General features: G+C 44.0%; 1 protein-coding gene across 5 annotated transcripts in view; it reads right to left on the reverse strand.

The window, feature by feature from the left end:
* The window catches only part of CYP20A1 (cytochrome P450 family 20 subfamily A member 1), a 279,688-nt gene that overhangs the window by 142,654 nt on the left and 116,325 nt on the right, over window positions 1–20,709 (reverse strand). For all 5 annotated transcript variants that reach the window (XR_014980004.1, XR_014980003.1, XM_085648947.1 and 2 more), the window contains exon 8: window positions 930–984. Coding sequence is in view for 3 of the 5 variants with exons in the window: in XM_085648947.1 (XP_085505073.1) it covers window positions 930–984 (55 nt within the window). In the remaining 2 variants the exon portion in view is untranslated. The remainder of the gene's footprint in view (window positions 1–929; window positions 985–20,709) is intronic.

Genomic DNA, 20,709 nt, shown 5'->3' on the forward strand with positions numbered 1-20,709 from the left:
ATGAAGTGGCATAAAGTAGGGATTGCTGAAGACAAACAGGAACTCTCCCATCTACTACCAAGTAGGAAATTGGTCTGCGTGCAGTGGAGATGACAATATGTGAAGGCCACAACTTTAAACCACGAAGCTACACTGTGCTCCATTCCACATCAAGACTCATCCAAAAAGCACACAATCCCATCTCACAACTACCCCTTATAATAGATGAGGCCATTTCGCTTCTAAGTGACACCGATTCATTCTTTGTATATCAGGGATGCATAAACAGACTGATATTATGGAGAAACTGCATCGTACTCAGGCTGGACAGTAGCTGCCCTGTCCCTTGCAGGATTGTCTGCTCTCCCTTCTCTCACTACATAACCTCCCCACTAATTTGCAGGATAGAAACTACTTATCATTTCTGTTTGAGAACTAAATGGAAGACACCATTGACATCAATCATTTAAACTCACCTGCTCGGTATATATGATTAACTGCAAGAATGGAGTATTCACTTTTCAAAGCATGACATCTTATGTTTGGTGTGATATCAAACAGCACTAACAAATACTTGCAAGTGTATCTGAAGTACAGTCCTCACAACGTAATGCTGTACAAATACCTCATTATGAACACAACTCACCATGGCAGTCCAGCAGTTCCTATATATTCACTCATGCCAGGTGGTGCCAAAGAGAATTGATGCATTCTTCTTTGCTAATCACTTTGATGCAGGAGGCATCAATCATCAGAAGAAAGCGACAGAGCAGAGCTTTTGCAGTTCTTCCTTGTTAGTTTCTTTCACTCATTACCCCAGCCCAGATTCTCTATTGCCCAGTTTAGTAGCAGTCCCTCTTCCCACCTAGAGCAGCAAGCAAGGCCACTTCCATGGCGCATGGAACAGAAATGGCGCCTAACACACCCATCAATCAGAAGCGACTACTTACAGTTAGCTGTGATAACACATCCTGCCAGTGAGAAGATCATGCTGTCCTCCAGCACCTACACATGGAACAAGGGGAAGAAACCATTAGGAACTCACACAGACGCTATCCGGCACCCTGTCCCATCTATGGCCAAGTCATACAAACTACACAAGAAGAGCACTGGGAACCACGTTTGCACATTAAAAATCACATTTAATATAATAATTGATCATGTCGAAAGGCACTACATCTCACAAAGGAAGCCAGAGAACTAACAAATGAGTTAGGCATACGCAGATCCAATGAGATGGCAATTAGGCAGGCACGACTTTAATTACAACGATTACATTGATGTCCAGTGCTTGGATACTGTTCATTCGCATAACTGTTTGAAGTTTCAAAAAGAGTTAGCCACAATGGCTGAACAAGAAGACTTCAACAAAAATAATGACTAAAAAATAATGAGCAGCGCGCAAAAGCCGTACAGAGGCAGACTGGAAGCAGGCCTGGTAATCTCTGTGCTGTCCATTCAGTGAGTGTTCCGAGCCACTCGAATGGCTGACTAAGCATATTTGACCAATCAGACTGGTAGCTTGTTTTCCAAAGGAACATTACTAGCAATTAATCAGCTGAAACACAACATCATTGACCTTGTCCTAAAAATGACACTTTCTCGTTTACTTTCAATGACCATTATATGTTCCTGAAGTTCACCTCATTCAGCCACTGTGCCATTCAACGAAAGTGGTTGTTTCAGTTCTGAACAAAGAGCCTCTGGATTGTTGGACTATTCTGTGAAGAAAACCGCTTTATAGTATAAATGTTATCCATATGTACGCCTCTAAAATGAGACGCACTGGTGTTGAACTCAGGCAAACAGAAACAACAAATCTCAACTGTGAAGTGTGTGAATTTGGGAGATTCAGAAATAGACAACTGAAAAGGACTCATCCAAGCATACACAAGCGAATCTCATTACAGAAGAGAGAGGCGGGAGAGGTCCATTCTACCTCTTTACAACTGCTCATGGGTTACGGTATGGTCACCAGGGCGAGTATTAAAAGAAGTTCTACACACCCTAACATCAGACACAGCCCCAATTCTCCCACACTTATGCCTTCTTACACATCACATCTCTCCTTATCATTGTTTAAATGCTTAGACTCACTTTTGTTGATAGTGTGGGCTTGTTGGAGGGAGGTCCACCGGGTAGTCGCGGAGACTATCCCGGGACACCTTCCTACCGCAAAGTTATAGCCGAGCGCCGCTGAGAAGCCCCCTCAGGGAGGTCTTTCTCCTATGATCGTACTAGGCCCAGTAACACCACCACACAGGACTCAATATCAGTTGCGTGACTTGGTTCTTTATCAGCAGTAATACGTGCAATATTTACAGTGGGATCGAGGGATCCTATAAGAGTCTCAATGTCCGTTAGGGGAATAGGGTAGCGGGACAGTCTTAGTACCAACCAGGTACGGGAGGGCTCTGCGCCAGACCTTGAGTGCTGGTCTCAGAGCGGCTCGGACGTGGGGAGCCGCGACGGCGTCTGCAGGGCTCGGGTGGCAGTTCCGCTTAGGTCGAGCCGCGACGCAGTCAGCAGGGCTCCGGTGGTAGATCCGCTTCGGTCGAGCCGCGACGAGGTCAGCTGGGCTCTGATGGTAATGTTCAACAAGGTCGGGCCGCGACAGCGTCAGCAGGGCCCCAAAGGTTCGTGAAGGTCTTTAAGCACGGTGGAGCCGCGACGTCGTCAGCAGGGCTCAGAGGGTGGGTTCAAGGTGAGTCTTCTTCCGTAGGGTCAGCCGCGATCCGATCAGCAGGGCTCTTGACTCCAGGATACAACTCCTGTCCTGTTGTCGGGTCGCCCCAGATATAGGAAGGGAGCCCTTTGATGTCCGGACCCTTGCGCCCGGCGGGGGCGGAGAGGCCGAGTAGGGCGCGGCCAGACGCCCAGCAGGAGAGGCGCCAGGCCCCAGAGAGCTGTGGGGAGATCGCACCTAGGTGTGGAAGGACGGTTGGGGGCCCCATCGATACTGCCCTCAGCCGGGAGTGGGAAGGGCTCACGTGGTATCCCCCGGGCCAGGGGTTGGCGTCTCGATGTCGGGCCTCGCTGGGACCGAGGCCGGGTAGAGCAGGGTCACGCAGGTGGTCACGTGAAGTGATGTATAATCCAAAATGGAGGAGCCCCGATGTGCATGAGACCTCGTGCGGCTTAGCGCGGGGAAACAGGACCACGCCACGAGGCCGGCTCCCACAGGGCTACAACACAAAATGCTTTTGATGATGGTTTCCAAACGGTGCAACATAACACAGAACAATTACACAGATTCATATGGTTTGTCATTTCAGGATTCCAAAACATGCTTTCAAGTTGTAATTTTAATAGTATCTCCACATGATTGGCTCCATTGAACAGGACAACTATAAGCTATCTTTTAAAATATAGTTTCCCCAAAAGCAAGAAAAACTTGATACAGCAACCTCATTTTGTGCTCCCTCTCAATCTGAGGAAGACACCAGCACTGAGACCTATTGTCGCAGGTCAGATATTTGGTTTTCTCTAGTTCAAGACCTTCAGATTCATTAAGTAATAAAAGATGCAATAGCACACACGTATTACAGATCACCTTTGCTAAAACATATATTTGCCAAGTAGTGAAAGGGTGCAAAAGGTAAAAGTGGTATATGTAGTGAAGTCAGAGCTAGGAGGTTCACACAACCACAAGACTAAGAGCATGTTTACATAGATCACTTGCAAGAAGAGAGGGATATAGAAATTCATTACCATTGAAGGACAAAATCCTCAAAAGTGTTTTTCCATTTATGATCTGGGTGGAAATCTGTAGTAAAAAGACCTTTTGGAAACATCGAAACCAGGTATGTGGTAGTATAAATCCCAATTAGGGGCTCTCTGTCTTTGACATATATGCGCAACAATTGTTTTTTGTAAGCAATATTGTCCAAATTCAGCAGTCTAAACAGTATACAATCAACATTCACACTGCGGAGAAGGTGCAGCCAACCGGGTTGAGAGTTACTTGATCCTCAGACTCATGGAGTCTTTTTGCATGGGAAGGGGTTTGTTCATGTTTCGCAGTCTCCTTAAAACCCATGAAATAAGATGATACAGGTGGTTGAGATCTTCGGCAACAGAGATTTTACAGTTTTCACTGGAGAGCGTGAGGTAGACTTATGTAGAACTATTTCTAGTTGGGTTAAAGGAGGTATGATTGTGGAGTAACACATCTTTTTAAGATATACTTTCTGAAGACAAATTCAGGTGTTTCAACCTTAATTAATGTGCCATACGATTGCAGAGAACCAAGTAATAAGAGAATAAACATTTTCTGAATCTACTGAGAAGCCAAGACAGTAAATGGTTTAAAAGGTCTTAATTGAAGAGAGGAACAACTTTTGTAGCAATTTCTAGTTTCTGTGCATAGTTCTAGCAAAAATACACATTGTAGGATGATGTTTTCCAATCAGTACCTTCGAGGGGACCTGGCTTGGCAGTTCAGGCTGGACTCTTCCAAACGTAACAGGAGATGCACTGATTTGCATGTGACAGGTCTCTGTCTTGAGAGGCACAGTGGGTGATGAACAATGGTTTGAAAAGTGGCCTTTGTAATGATCAGTGGCTGACATTAATGCAAGCATTCAACTCATCACCCTTTTTGTCTTCCTCAGTGCCAAATGTAGTACTGCTCTGAGAAAGTTTTGTTGAACTAAGTTTTCTTTGATAATATCTTGCAACCCTGGGTCGCATGCTGTAGACTGATCTCTCAACTTTTGCGAATACAGGCCAGGGGGCACATCAATCTCTTTCCAGGCCCGGAGAACAGCATCTCAAAGTCTTTTCATGAGCCTGCTCCTTACTAGTTTTCCAGGTTCCAGACAATTGAAAATGAGGGATTCTGTGCATCAATCTTGGCAGATTCTTTTCTACCTTTTTCTTTTCATGCTTTGCTGCAACTTTATCTTTCTTTTCCTGGTGGGTCATAAATACCATGGTTCAGTAAGATTGCTTCCTTCATCCAAAATGAGCAGATGTTTGCTCCATATAAAAGTGTTCATAAAATTGGTTTATTGGTGCCAAGTACTACTGGTTTTGACAAGTGAAGAAAAGTACGTATGGACAACGGAAAACACACATCAGCTCTATTTAAAAGGATGTTGGTGATAGGGTAGGTCTTAGTATTGCCGAAATGTACTATAAGTGGATTCCTGAGCTCTCTTCCAAATGCTTACACAATTCAGGACTTGAGACAGTTTGGAAGCACCCTCTAACCCAGCGGTTTCCAACCTTTTCTGTAGTAAGAGCTATTTATGGGCAGTGAAAATCTTCCAGAACTAGTAATAATATTAGGGGTGTAATTATGACCACATCAGACAAGATTACATTCGTGGTGACACCATTCAAGCAGTGATTACCTCAATGACTCAGACAGGTTACCAGCGCTAATGTAAAAAAGCCTTTATCAATGTGTCATGCCTCTACATGGATAATACATATCAGTCAAAGCCTGGAACCAATGTAATTAGTCTACCCAAAACCGCATGATTTAGAAAGCATATGTGCATGCTGAACGGTATATTGACACTTAGATAATATTTGTTTGTCCTTACCCACCTCAATAGTTGGAATGCTTGTATTGGGGAAATTCGACTGAAATTCAGCCATTTTTCACTAAACGCCAATTTATGAGTCTTGAAAACACACACATTTTAATCTCAATTCACGCTTTTCAATGATGGTATATTTTGTGTTCTTTTAACCAGGAAAAAGCTTCTAATTTAATAAGATGTGCTACATACTGGGGAACTACTTAAGGTAGTTGGAGAGCTACCAGCAGCTCAGGAGGTACTCATCGGAGAAGCCTGCTCTAACCACTAACCCTCTGGTGGGGTGGGGTGGGCATGGACACAATAATTTTGGGAAAAGGGATGTCCTTGCGTCCATAATGTATTCCAGCCAAGCTTACAACTTTGGCTTACCTTACCGTTGTGTTGACACATTCGAGAAATTTGCTTCCATTTCCCACAATCCCAATTTTTGTATCTTATATATTAGGATCTACCATACCGGACAACTGTAGAAGGTTCGCTTCTGGTACCCTTGTATAAGAAAGGGGACCGTTCCAGCCCTGAAAATTATCTGTTGATTGCACTCCTTGATTCAAGGGGAAGTGCTATGTGAGTATCCTTAACACAGAGCTGCAGAGATGGGCAGTAAACAAGAAACAGATCCCTCCCGCAAAACAGAGCTGTCATATTGAGGATAATCTATTTTGCATCACCCATCTGATTGAGGAGACAGTGGCGGTTAAAATCAAGCCTTATATATATATGGTTTATAGATTCAAAAACAGCTTTTGACTATCTGAAGAGAGAATCTCTGGATGAAGCTAAACAACTGGAGCATCCCATCCTCCTTTTTGAAGGCTATCATATCGTATACACTTAAACCCTATGGAAAAGATAAAAGTGAGCTCGGAGTGGTCAACAACCTTACAAATTACAACCAATAAAGGTTTAAAACAAGGCTGCAGGTTGGCCCCGCTATTATTCCACCTCTATTTGGCCGACTTAAAAGAACACCTTGAAATGGCGAGGATGATCCCTCCCAAGGGCAGCAGGCCTCAGACTCTAGGCGCTCCAGTATGCAGCCGATATGGTGCTTCTTGATCAGGCACAGATCGGCCTACAGAGACTTTTTAATTAGTCGGCCAATTACTGCAAAGCTAACAACTTAAAGATCAATGCCACAAAGACAAAGGTGATGATTATCACTCATACATTTCTAAAAAGAGGAGCATGGTTCACTTAAGGGAGTAAAATCGAGACAGTAGACACCTATAAGTATTTGGGAGTGTGGCTGGATAGTAGAAGTCACATTTCTCCACACATTCTTGTGCAACAGGCAACAGCAAAAGTATTGACCGGGGCATGCTGCAAACCTCAAAAGTCAATGGCGAATTCAAACTTCCTCTCCCTCCTAAGGGTGATGGCCAGCAAGATAATACACACAATCACACATGGGGAATTACTACTCAGAAAACAGCTGTCATATAAGCTCGACAGGGCGCAAGTCACCTGTTACAGACACACGCTCAAACACACCCTAAAAGTTTTTAGAATTTTGTTTGGTCTTGCATAATCTGTAACCGCATGCAAGTCTACAGCCTAAAAGCCAAGCAAGCACAGACTGACACCCTAAAACACAACATACGAATGGCAATACACTCTGCTCAGGCCAGATGACATTATTATTTGAAATCTTCATTGATCATCTTCGAGGCACAAGAAATTTGGTCAAGTAACCTCCCAGCCGCCCAGAAGTCTAAATTGCTGTTAAAACAAGCAACATTAATATCAAACGAGACGGATATGCAGTCATTGAAGAGTAAGGTGCTCAGCAGCTGGGCAGCCAAGCTCTGTGCAGCTGGACAGCCAAGCTCTATGCAGCTGGGCAGCCAAGCTTTATGCACCTGGTATCTCTCAACCGCTTAGCAAGAAAATGAGAAAACAACTGATAAAATGTACATTTGGATTAATTCCCCTAAGAGCTTACTGGTATGGCAAGACAGAACATGATGACAAAACGCAATGCAGATGTTGCGCTAGGTAAGTAGAATCCTCAATTCCTATTCTCTGCATTGTGAACCATTAAATTCAGTATAGAAGATTCTGGCTGTTTCCAATATTTCGATCATTACATATTCGGACTTGTCGTGACGCTATATAATGTTTCTTGAAAAGCAAATCCATACAGTTATCTGCTCATTTTTAGAAGTTGTTTTAAGGCACGATCTTACTTCTGCAACATAGGGTAGCTGAAGCATTAGTAACAGGTCAGATGACAGCCGATGTGGCCCATACAGGTACTCCTTTGTTTAAGAAAAGGACTGCTATTTCTACCTTGTGAATACGAGGCACTAGACACGTTACTGTTTTTTTGGGAGGATTGGCTTGCCAAACATGTGGCTAAGGAGCTATGCTTGATTTTAATCATGCTGAAAATGTTCTTTCTATTAGATTCAATTTGAGTCTCAATGTCCGTTAGGGGAATAGGGTAGCGGGACAGTCTTAGTACCAACCAGGTACGGGAGGGCTCTGCGCCAGACCTTGAGTGCTGGTCTCAGAGCGGCTCGGACGTGGGGAGCCGCGACGGCGTCTGCAGGGCTCGGGTGGCAGTTCCGCTTAGGTCGAGCCGCGACGCAGTCAGCAGGGCTCCGGTGGTAGATCCGCTTCGGTCGAGCCGCGACGAGGTCAGCTGGGCTCTGATGGTAATGTTCAACAAGGTCGGGCCGCGACAGCGTCAGCAGGGCCCCAAAGGTTCGTGAAGGTCTTTAAGCACGGTGGAGCCGCGACGTCGTCAGCAGGGCTCAGAGGGTGGGTTCAAGGTGAGTCTTCTTCCGTAGGGTCAGCCGCGATCCGATCAGCAGGGCTCTTGACTCCAGGATACAACTCCTGTCCTGTTGTCGGGTCGCCCCAGATATAGGAAGGGAGCCCTTTGATGTCCGGACCCTTGCGCCCGGAGGGGGCGGAGAGGCCGAGTAGGGCGCGGCCAGACGCCCAGCAGGAGAGGCGCCAGGCCCCAGAGAGCTGTGGGGAGATCGCACCTAGGTGTGGAAGGACGGTTGGGGGTCCCATCGATACTGCCCTCTGCCGGGAGTGGGAAGGGCTCACGTGGTATCCCCCGGGCCAGGGGTTGGCGTCTCGATGTCGGGCCTCGCTGGGACCGAGGCCGGGTAGAGCAGGGTCACGCAGGTGGTCACGTGAAGTGATGTATAATCCAAAATGGAGGAGCCCCGATGTGCATGAGACCTCGTGCGGCTTAGCGCGGGGAAACAGGACCACGCCACGAGGCCGGCTCCCACAGGGCTACAACACAAAATGCTTTTGATGATGGTTTCCAAACGGTGCAACATAACACAGAACAATTACACAGATTCATAAGGTTTGTCATTTCAGGATTCCAAAACATGCTTTCAAGTTGTAATTTTAATAGTATCTCCACATGATTGGCTCCATTGAACAGGACAACTATAAGCTATCTTTTAAAATATAGTTTCCCCAAAAGCAAGAAAAACTTGATACAGCAACCTCATTTTGTGCTCCCTCTCAATCTGAGGAAGACACCAGCACTGAGACCTATTGTCGCAGGTCAGATATTTGGTTTTCTCTAGTTCAAGACCTTCAGATTCATTAAGTAATAAAAGATGCAATAGCACACACGTATTACAGATCACCTTTGCTAAAACATATATTTGCCAAGTAGTGAAAGGGTGCAAAAGGTAAAAGTGGTATATGTAGTGAAGTCAGAGCTAGGAGGTTCACACAAGCACAAGACTAAGAGCATGTTTACATAGATCACTTGCAAGAAGAGAGGGATATAGAAATTCATTACCATTGAAGGACAAAATCCTCAAAAGTGTTTTTCCATTTATGATCTGGGTGGAAATCTGTAGTAAAAAGACCTTTTGGAAACATCTAAACCAGGTATGTGGTAGTATAAATCCCAATTAGGGGCTCTCTGTCTTTGACATATATGCGCAACAATTGTTTTTTGTAAGCAATATTGTCCAAATTCAGCAGTCTAAACAGTATACAATCAACATTCACACTGTGGAGAAGGTGCAGCCAACCGGGTTGAGAGTTACTTGATCCTCAGACTCATGGAGTCTTTTTGCATGGGAAGGGGTTTGTTCATGTTTCGCAGTCTCCTTAAAACCCATGAAATAAGATGATACAGGTGGTTGAGATCTTCGGCAACAGAGATTTTACAGTTTTCACTGGAGAGCGTGAGGTAGACTTATGTAGAACTATTTCTAGTTGGGTTAAAGGAGGTATGATTGTGGAGTAACACATCTTTTTAAGATATACTTTCTGAAGACAAATGCAGGTGTTTCAACCTTAATTAATGTGCCATAAGATTGCAGAGAACCAAGTAATAAGAGAATAAACATTTTCTGAATCTACTGAGAAGCCAAGACAGTAAATGGTTTAAAAGGTCTTAATTGAAGAGAGGAACAACTTTTGTAGTAATTTCTAGTTTCTGTGCATAGTTCTAGCAAAAATACACATTGTAGGATGATGTTTTCCAATCAGTACCTTCGAGGGGACCTGGCTTGGCAGTTCAGGCTGGACTCTTCCAAAAAAACAGGAGATGCACTGATTTGCATGTGACAGGTCTCTGTCTTGAGAGGCACAGTGGGTGATGAACAATGGTTTGAAAAGTGGCCTTTGTAATGATCAGTGGCTGACATTAATGCAAGCATTCAACTCATCACCCTTTTTGTCTTCCTCAGTGCCAAATGTAGTACTGCTCTGAGAAAGTTTTGTTGAACTAAGTTTTCTTTGATAATATCTTTCAACCCTGGGTCGCATGTTGTAGACTGATCTCTCAACTTTTGCGAATACAGGCCAGGGGGCACATCAATCTCTTTCCAGGCCCGGAGAACAGCATCTCAAAGTCTTTTCATGAGCCTGCTCCTTACTGGTTTTCCAGGTTCCAGACAATTGAAAATGAGGGATTCTGTGCATCAATCTTGGCAGATTCTTTTCTACCTTTTTCTTTTCATGCTTTGCTGCAACTTTATCTTTCTTTTCCTGGTGGGTCATAAATACCATGGTTCAGTAAGATTGCTTCCTTCATCCAAAATGAGCAGATGTTTGCTCCATATAAAAGTGTTCATAAAATTGGTTTATTGGTGCCAAGTACTACTGGTTTTGACAAGTGAAGAAAAGTACGTATGGACAACGGAAAACACTCATCAGCTCTATTTAAAAGGATGTTGGTGATAGGGTAGGTCTTAGTATTGCCGAAATGTACTATAAGTGGATTCCTGAGCTCTCTTCCAAATGCTTACACAATTCAGGACTTGAGACAGTTTGGAAGCACCCTCTAACCCAGCGGTTTCCAACCTTTTCTGTAGTAAGAGCTATTTATGTGCAGTGAAAATCTTCCAGAACTAGTAATAATATTAGGGGTGTAATTATGACCACATCAGACAAGATTACATTCGTGGTGACACCATTCAAGCAGTGATTACCTCAATGACTCAGACAGGTTACCAGCGCTAATGTAAAAAAGCCTTTATCAATGTGTCATGCCTCTACATGGATAATACATATCAGTCAAAGCCTGGAACCAATGTAATTAGTCTACCCAAAACCGCATGATTTAGAAAGCATATGTGCATGCTGAACGGTATATTGACACTTAGATAATATTTGTTTGTCCTTACCCACCTCAATAGTTGGAATGCTTGTATTGGGGAAATTCGACTGAAATTCAGCCATTTTTCACTAAACACCAATTTATGAGTCTTGAAAACACACTCATTTTAATCTCATTTCACGCTTTTCAATGATGGTATATTTCGTGTTCTTTTAACCAGGAAAAAGCTTCTAATTTAATAAGATGTGCTACATACTGGGGAACTACTTAAGGTAGTTGGAGAGCTACCAGCAGCTCAGGAGGTACTCATCGGAGAAGCCTGCTCTAACCACTAACCCTCTGGTGGGGTGGGGTGGGCATGGACACATACATTTTGGGAAAAGGGATGTCCTTGCGTCCATAATGTATTCCAGCCAAGCTTACAACTTTGGCTTACCTTACCGTTGTGTTGACACATTCGAGAAATTTGCTTCCATTTCCCACAATCCCAATTTTTGTATCTTATATATTAGGATCTACCATACCGGACAACTGTAGAAGGTTCGCTTCTGGTACCCTTATATAAGAAAGGGGACCGCTCCAGCCCTGAAAATTATCTGTTGATTGCACTCCTTGATTCAAGGGGAAGTGCTATGTGAGTATCCTTAACACAGAGCTGCAGAGATGGGCAGTAAACAAGAAACAGATCCCTCCCGCAAAACAGAGCTGTCATATTGAGGATAATCTATTTTGCATCACCCATCTGATTCAGGAGACAGTGGTGGTTAAAATCAAGCCTTATATATATATGGTTTATAGATTCAAAAACAGCTTTTGACTATCTGAAGAGAGAATCTCTGGATGAAGCTAAACAACTGGAGCATCCCATCCTTCTTTTTGAAGGCCATCATATCGTATACACTTAAACCCTAGGGAAAAGATAAAAGTGAGCTCGGAGTGGTCAACAACCTTACAAATTACAACCAATAAAGGTTTGAAACAAGGCTGCAGGTTGGCCCCGCTATTATTCCACCTCTATTTGGCCGACTTAAAAGAACACCTTGAAATGGCGAGGACGTTCCCCCCCAAGGGCAGCAGGCCTCAGACTCTAGGCGCTCCAGTATGCAGCCGATATGGTGCTTCTTGATCAGGCACAGATCGGCCTACAGAGACTTTTTAATTAGTCGGCCAATTACTGCAAAGCTAACAACTTAAAGACCAATGCCACAAAGACAAAGGTGATGATTATCACTCATACATTTCTAAAAAGAGGAGCATGGTTCACTTAAGGGAGTAAAATCGAGACAGTAGACACCTATAAGTATTTGGGAGTGTGGCTGGATAGTAGAAGTCACATTCCTCCACACATTCTTGTGCAACAGGCAACAGCAAAAGTATTGACCGGGGCATGCTGCAAACCTCAAAAGTCAATGGCGAATTCAAACTTCCTCTCCCTCCTAAGGGTGATGGCCAGCAAGATAATACACACAATCACACATGGGGAATTACTACTCAGAAAACAGCTGTCATATAAGCTCGACAGGGCGCAAGTCACCTGTTACAGACACACGCTCAAACACACCCTAAAAGTTTTTAGAATTTTGTTTGGTCTCGCATAATCTGTAACCGCATGCAAGTCTACAGCCTAAAAGCCAAGCAAGCACAGACTGACACCCTAAAACACAACATACGAATGGCAATACACTCTGCTCAGGCCAGATGACATTATTATTTGAAATCTTCATTGATCATCTTCGAGGCACAAGAAATTTGGTCAAGTAACCTCCCAGCCGCCCAGAAGTCTAAATTGCTGTTAAAACAAGCAACATTAATATCAAACGAGACGGATATGCAGTCATTGAAGAGTAAGGTGCTCAGCAGCTGGGCAGCCAAGCTCTGTGCAGCTGGACAGCCAAGCTCTGTGCAGCTGGGCAGCCAAGCTTTATGCACCTGGTATCTCTCAACCGCTTAGCAAGAAAATGAGAAAACAACTGATAAAATGTACATTTGGATTAATTCCCCTAAGAGCTTACTGGTATGGCAAGACAGAACATGATGACAAAAGGCAATGCAGATGTTGCGCTAGGTAAGTAGAATCCTCAATTCCTATTCTCTGCATTGTGAACCATTAAATTCAGTATAGAAGATTCTGGCTGTTTCCAATATTTCGATCATTACATATTCGGACTTGTCGTGACGCTATATAATGTTTCTTGAAAAGCAAATCCATACAATTATCTGCTCATTTTTAGAAGTTGTTTTAAGGCACGATCTTACTTCTGCAACATAGGGTAGCTGAAGCATTAGTAACAGGTCAGATGACAGCCGATGTGGCCCATACAGGTACTCCTTTGTTTAAGAAAAGGACTGCTATTTCTACCTTGTGAATACGAGGCACTAGACACGTTACTGTTTTTTTGGGAGGATTGGCTTGCCAAACATGTGGCTAAGGAGCTATGCTTGATTTTAATCATGCTGAAAATGTTCTTTCTATTAGATTCAATTTGATGCATATGGCACTTTACTGTTTTTTATTGAAGGTTTTTAAGAAAACATAAAAGGCACAAAATACTTACGTCAGATTTTTAATTATATCGTAAACAATCTAAACCTTATGTTTAAGTTACAAATAAGGAGGCTTTTAACCATATGGACTTATGGGCTGATTTGCTTGTATATTGATGTGTTGTGAGCTATTGCATTAACGTAATAATTTAAATTAATTGCACAATAAAATGTATTTCTTTTCAATTGTCACAATCATAACTTTGTATTCAAATTGGAGGGCGAGTCTTTTTTCCTAGAGATCACTCTACTGGGGTCTTTATTCTTATGGATATCTCTGGACACTGAACCTTTTGGTGTTCTGATTTCTGGTATAATTACTATGGTCTTGGTCAAAGTTTGATAATGAGATTCGAAAAATAGACTTTTTAACTTGGGGCTCTTTGATCAAAGGATGGAAGCTCTACCTGCTCCATCAGAGTTGGTGTCTGGTATTTCACTCATCTTTGCATGGCAGGTGGGTAAGTATTCCACAAACTCTTCTAACACAATATTGTCCTTCACTTTTTCAGAGGTGGTAGCTGAGCGAACCCATTCATCCACTGCAAATTTAAATCCAAAGAATAGTCATTGTGGGGTTTGTGTAAATCTGTTCAGTAATAGTTTCTGAGAAATGAGTATAAGATATATATATCCACACGATCACCTTCTCCAAAGTAATCCTAGGACACAGCAGGGTACAATACGGGAGTCTTTTATTCACAGATTAGTCGACAGCATAATGCATTTCGGCTAACGAGCCTTCTTCAGATGCTGGTATAACCTCGGGTGTCACTTCCTCCCTCCTTTGAATATACTAGGGCACTCCCATTGGTGGGAGATCAGCTGACCCGGCTGCCTGGGGCCGCTGCAGTCTAATTGACAACTACAGCTCCCAGCATACATCAGATGGATTCAGAATGGCATCTGGATCAAACGTTACTCTCGTGAGTGCTGAGTTTTGCCACGCAAAGGGGGGCCGTGTGGCGGCTGGTGGCCCTGTAAATTAAGTGTTTAAAAGCTCCCTCATGTCCCCAACGTCCAAAGCCACAAGAGTTGAAACAAACCAGGCCGTGATGCAGGAGGGAATCAACCCGCCTCCCTGTGAAGTCACAGACTGCCGATGACAGCGGCCACTTGACTGGTCCTTTCCTAAGGCGGTCCTGGAAACAATCAATACCTTGATTAATTACGCCACAATGCCAGCAAAGTCCCTGGACACTTGTTTGGACGGGTTCTAGTATCGCGCTCCTGGCAGACACAAAAATATAGCCACACGATCACCTTCTCCAAAGTAATCCTAGGACACAGCGGGGTACAATACGGGAGCCTTTTATTCACAGATTAGTCCACAGCATAATGCATTTCGGCTAACAAGCCTTCTTCAGATGCTGCTATAACCTTGGGTGTCACTTCCTCCCTCCTTTGAAGACACTAGGGAACTCCCATTGGTGGGAGATCAGCTGACCCGGCTGCCTGGGACCGCTGCAGTCTAATTGACAACTACAGCTCCCAGCATACATCAGATGGATTCAGAATGGCAGCTGGATCAGATGTTACTCTTGTGAGTGCTGAGTTTTGCCACGCAAAGGGGGGCCGTGTGGCAGCTGGTGGCCCCGTAAATTAAGTATTTAAAAGCTCCCTCATGTCCCTAACGTGTATATATATGTGCATATATATATATATATATATATATGGGACCGCTGCAGTCTAATTGACAACTACAGCTCCCAGCATACATCAGATGGATTCAGAATGGCAGCTGGATCAGATGTTACTCTCGTGAGTGCTGAGTTTTGCCACGCAAACGGGAGGGGGGGGCCGTGTGGCAGCTGGTGGCCCCGTAAATTAATTATTTAAAAGCTCCCTCATGTCCCTAACGTGTATATATATGTGCATATATATATATATGGGACCGCTGCAGTCTAATTGACAACTACAGCTCCCAGCATACATCAGATGGATTCAGAATGGCAGCTGGATCAGATGTTACTCTCGTGAGTGCTGAGTTTTGCCACGCAAACGGGAGGGGGGGGGCCGTGTGGCAGCTGGTGGCCCCGTAAATTAATTATTTAAAAGCTCCCTCATGTCCCTAATGTGTGTATATATATATATATTACCTACTGGCGGTCGCCAGTAGGTAGTTATAGTTAGGACCACGTTTCCATAGGAAAACCTCAACATTCTATTTTGAATAACTTTGGCGCCGGTCGACGAATCCTCGCGAATTTCTCAAAATAGGTGGGGCGCTACGCTCCGCTCCTACCCTGAAAGTCTCGGGGGGATCCGTCAAGCGGGGGCTGAGATAAAAGGGGGGTCCCAAAACGCGTTTTTCCCATGCATTTTTCCATAGGACCTTTAGAACGAGCTACAGCCCGAACGGCTGAACAGAATTACTCAAAATTTGGCAGAGAGGTAGTCCCTAGGTCAAGGAAGTGCCTTTTGTAGGTTTGGTGTAAATCTGTTCAGTAGATTCTGAGAAAATAGCCTTTAAATCAATATATATATCTGAGCCCGCTTACGGTACGCTTACCGTACGCTTACGGTAAGCGTACGGTGGCGTGCGCGAGCGCGATTCTGATTGGCTCTTAGATCTTAGTAAACATTCGAATCGGCCGAAACCAGGAAGCGGCGGCCGCCATTTTGTCTCTCGCACTGAGTGTTGTTTATCAAACATGATGGCCAAAAACATGTTACGGGGCTGTTTTGACAACTCCCTCCCACATAGTCATGTTGAGGGAGTCCACAAACATCCCCCAAGAGCAAAAACGGTTTTATTTTTTTTTCGGCAATTTCGCGGGGTACGCTTACCGTACGCTTACCGTAAGCGTACGGTAAAAAAATAAAAATAAAAAAAACACTATCCACACTTACCCCACCCCCTGTGCTTTTAGGTGGCAGCAGGCCACCAAATGTACAGGGCTTATTAATAGGTAAAAAAAACTAAATTTTGGCAACATGAAATTATAAAATTGAAATAAAAAAAACACTATCCACATTGACCCCACCCCCTGTGCTTTTGGTGGCCGAAGGCCACCAAATGTACAGGGCTTATTAAAGTTGATAAAAACCGTGCACGGAACGAACTGCGTTAAGTGGGCGCGCACGCCTCGAATGGCGTAAAGTAACTTAGCTTTTAAAAAACCGTACAAATTCACTGAAAAAACCATAGGTTTCACACACGTTATAGTTAGGAATTAGCATTTAAAAAACCTTGCAAATTCACTGAAAAAACCATAGGTTTCACACATGTTATAGTTAGCGGAAATTTTACTGATAAAAAACCAGTGAAATTCCCCCGTTATAGTTAGTGCAGGCAACTATAACTCACGCGACCGCAATCTTCTGCTGATGACATATGTGTCTTTATGAAAAAAAAATATTTGTAATATATGTATAGCTAAAAATGTATGGAAGAAGACATGGGCATATAAGTGTCTAAATACAGTATTAGCATCAGCAGAGGATTGCGGTCGCGTGAGTTATAGTTGCCTGCACTAACTATAACGGGGGAATTTCACTGGTTTTTTATCAGTAAAATTTCCGCTAACTATAACATGTGTGAAACCTATGGTTTTTTCAGTGAATATATATATATATGGGACCGCTGCAGTCTAATTGACAACTACAGCTCCCAGCATACATCATATGGATTCGGAATGGCAGCTGGATCAGATGTTACTCTCGTGAGTGCTGAGTTTTGCCACGCAAACGGGGGGGGGGGCCATGTGGCAGCTGGTGGCCCCGTAAATTAAGTATTTAAAAGCTCCCTCATGTCCCTAACATGTATATATATGTGCATATATATATATATATATGGGAACGCTGCAGTCTAATTGACAACTACAGCTCCCAGCATACATCAGATGGATTCAGAATGGCAGCTGGATCAGATGTTACTCTCGTGAGTGCTGAGTTTTGCCACGCAAACGGGGGGGGGGGGGGGCATGTGGCAGCTGGTGGCCCCGTAAATTAAGTATTTAAAAGCTCCCTCATGTCCCTAACGTGTATATATATGTGCATATATATATATATATATATATATATGGGACCGCTGCAGTCTAATTGACAACTACAGCTCCCAGCATACATCAGATGGATTCAGAATGGCAGCTGGATCCAGAATGGCAGCTGGATCAGATGTTACTCTCGTGAGTGCTGAGTTTTGCCACGCAAACGGGAGGGGGGGGCCGTGTGGCAGCTGGTGGCCCCGTAAATTAATTATTTAAAAGCTCCCTCATGTCCCTAACGTGTATATATATGTGCATATATCACATCGCCAATCCTACTTCCCCAAAGAAGAGGCACGCACACCGGTCTGTGAGTATGGGGCTGATTTAATGATGTTTCAGGTCACCCTCGATCCCACAAGAGAGAGAGACGCGTTTCGCCTGCGCAGCAGGCTTTATCAATCCAAATGACACCAGCACATCGAGGATATATATAGTACCCTCCCACTCCTTCAAACATGAATAAACATGGTGAAAAGACTAGATGTAACGAGGTCACTGGAAATTTACAATTAAACTTTGCTCAGTGCCAATAATCCGAGTGTCAGCTAATGTGTAAAGATCTCGACATAATGTCTCATTAGCATACTTAGCTGCATACTATAAATGGATAACAGTTCTACAGTGTAATAGTACTGAGATTGAATAAACATCTGTTCATTAGTGGTGGGGGTATATACTGTTTAGATGTGGTGCCATTTCTCTCATCACATGCTACCCTGTTTAGATGGATAGCAGAATAAAATAAAAACTGCGTAAAATGCAGTATGTAAAATCGGGCTGCACAATGTTATGTAATACTCGCTGCACTGGAAATGCGAAGCAAAAAGACCCCAGCTATCCAATTGTCATCAATTAGTCCCGTAAAAGTGGAGCATAATTAAATTGTCAATATGCAAATATGTTTGTGGAACGGATCCGTTACTGGCATCACATGGGAGTGTAGTCCAATGTCCGTGGTGCTTTAGTTTTGCTGTTCCTTGGAACTACAGGACCCATAATTCCCTTTGTTGGCCTTAGAATGTCAAAGTCCGTTGGTGTGTGCCAGCAGAAGAGATTCGAAATTGCAAGTGTTCTTTGGAGATGCCCTAACTGAAACGGGTGTTTTAAATTTGATCCGAGGTTCAGTATGGGAAATAATAGTATCACACACCTGAATTCAGCAGCAGCTCGAAATATGATTCCTTGATACACATATCATAGAGGTCGAGGGAGACTAGTGTACATCAAAATAAGCAAGCCATGACAGACCTCACCGTTTCCGCATCAGCATCTACGGTGTCCAGTCTCCAAAGGGCGTCAGTATACCAGGTAAGGCTCTTCGTGCTTTGGAACACAGGCTTGCATGCTGGCCGTCCCGCGGAACCGCCCACTCTGCTGCCTCCATTTCCGCAGCTGTCATCCTTATTCCATTCGTCTGGCGCGTACTTTGGGTGCTCCGCTGCATAGTACTACCGTACTCCTCTTTCAACAACGTTGCGGTCAGAGCGGAGCCACAATGCCTGGAGGTACGTGGAAAACGCCGACCGCCGGCGTCGAAATGTAAATCACATCGCCAATCCTACTTCCCCAAAGAAGAGGCACGCACACCGGTCTGTGAGTATGGGGCTGATTTAATGATGTTTCAGGTCACCCTCGATCCCACAAGAGAGAGAGACGCGTTTCGCCTGCGCAGCAGGCTTTATCAATCCAAATGACACCAGCACATCGAGGATATATATAGTACCCTCCCACTCCTTCAAACATGAATAAACATGGTGAAAAGACTAGATGTAACGAGGTCACTGGAAATTTACAATTAAACTTTGCTCAGTGCCAATAATCCGAGTGTCAGCTAATGTGTAAAGATCTCGACATAATGTCTCATTAGCATACTTAGCTGCATACTATAAATGGATAACAGTTCTACAGTGTAATAGTACTGAGATTGAATAAACATCTGTTCATTAGTGGTGGGGGTATATACTGTTTAGATGTGGTGCCATTTCTCTCATCACATGCTACCCTGTTTAGATGGATAGCAGAATAAAATAAAAACTGCGTAAAATGCAGTATGTAAAATCGGGCTGCACAATGTTATGTAATACTCGCTGCACTGGAAATGCGAAGCAAAAAGACCCCAGCTATCCAATTGTCATCAATTAGTCCCGTAAAAGTGGAGCATAATTAAATTGTCAATATGCAAATATGTTTGTGGAACGGATCCGTTACTGGCATCACATGGGAGTGTAGTCCAATGTCCGTGGTGCTTTAGTTTTGCTGTTCCTTGGAACTACAGGACCCATAATTCCCTTTGTTGGCCTTAGAATGTCAAAGTCCGTTGGTGTGTGCCAGCAGAAGAGATTCGAAATTGCAAGTGTTCTTTGGAGATGCCCTAACTGAAACGGGTGTTTTAAATTTGATCCGAGGTTCAGTATGGGAAATAATAGTATCACACACCTGAATTCAGCAGCAGCTCGAAATATGATTCCTTGATACACATATCATAGAGGTCGAGGGAGACTAGTGTACATCAAAATAAGCAAGCCATGACAGACCTCACCGTTTCCGCATCAGCATCTACGGTGTCCAGTCTCCAAAGGGCGTCAGTATACCAGGTAAGGCTCTTCGTGCTTTGGAACACAGGCTTGCATGCTGGCCGTCCCGCGGAACCGCCCACTCTGCTGCCTCCATTTCCGCAGCTGTCATCCTTATTCCATTCGTCTGGCGCGTACTTTGGGTGCTCCGCTGCATAGTACTACCGTACTCCTCTTTCAACAACGTTGCGGTCAGAGCGGAGCCACAATGCCTGGAGGTACGTGGAAAACGCCGACCGCCGGCGTCGAAATGTAAATCACATCGCCAATCCTACTTCCCCAAAGAAGAGGCACGCACACCGGTCTGTGAGTATGGGGCTGATTTAATGATGTTTCAGGTCACCCTCGATCCCACAAGAGAGAGAGACGCGTTTCGCCTGCGCAGCAGGCTTTATCAATCCAAATGACACCAGCACATCGAGGATATATATAGTACCCTCCCACTCCTTCAAACATGAATAAACATGGTGAAAAGACTAGATGTAACGAGGTCACTGGAAATTTACAATTAA

This window comes from Triturus cristatus, chromosome 3_2 (assembly GCF_964204655.1).
Source record: "Triturus cristatus chromosome 3_2, aTriCri1.1, whole genome shotgun sequence".
Lineage (NCBI taxonomy): Eukaryota > Metazoa > Chordata > Amphibia > Caudata > Salamandridae > Triturus > Triturus cristatus.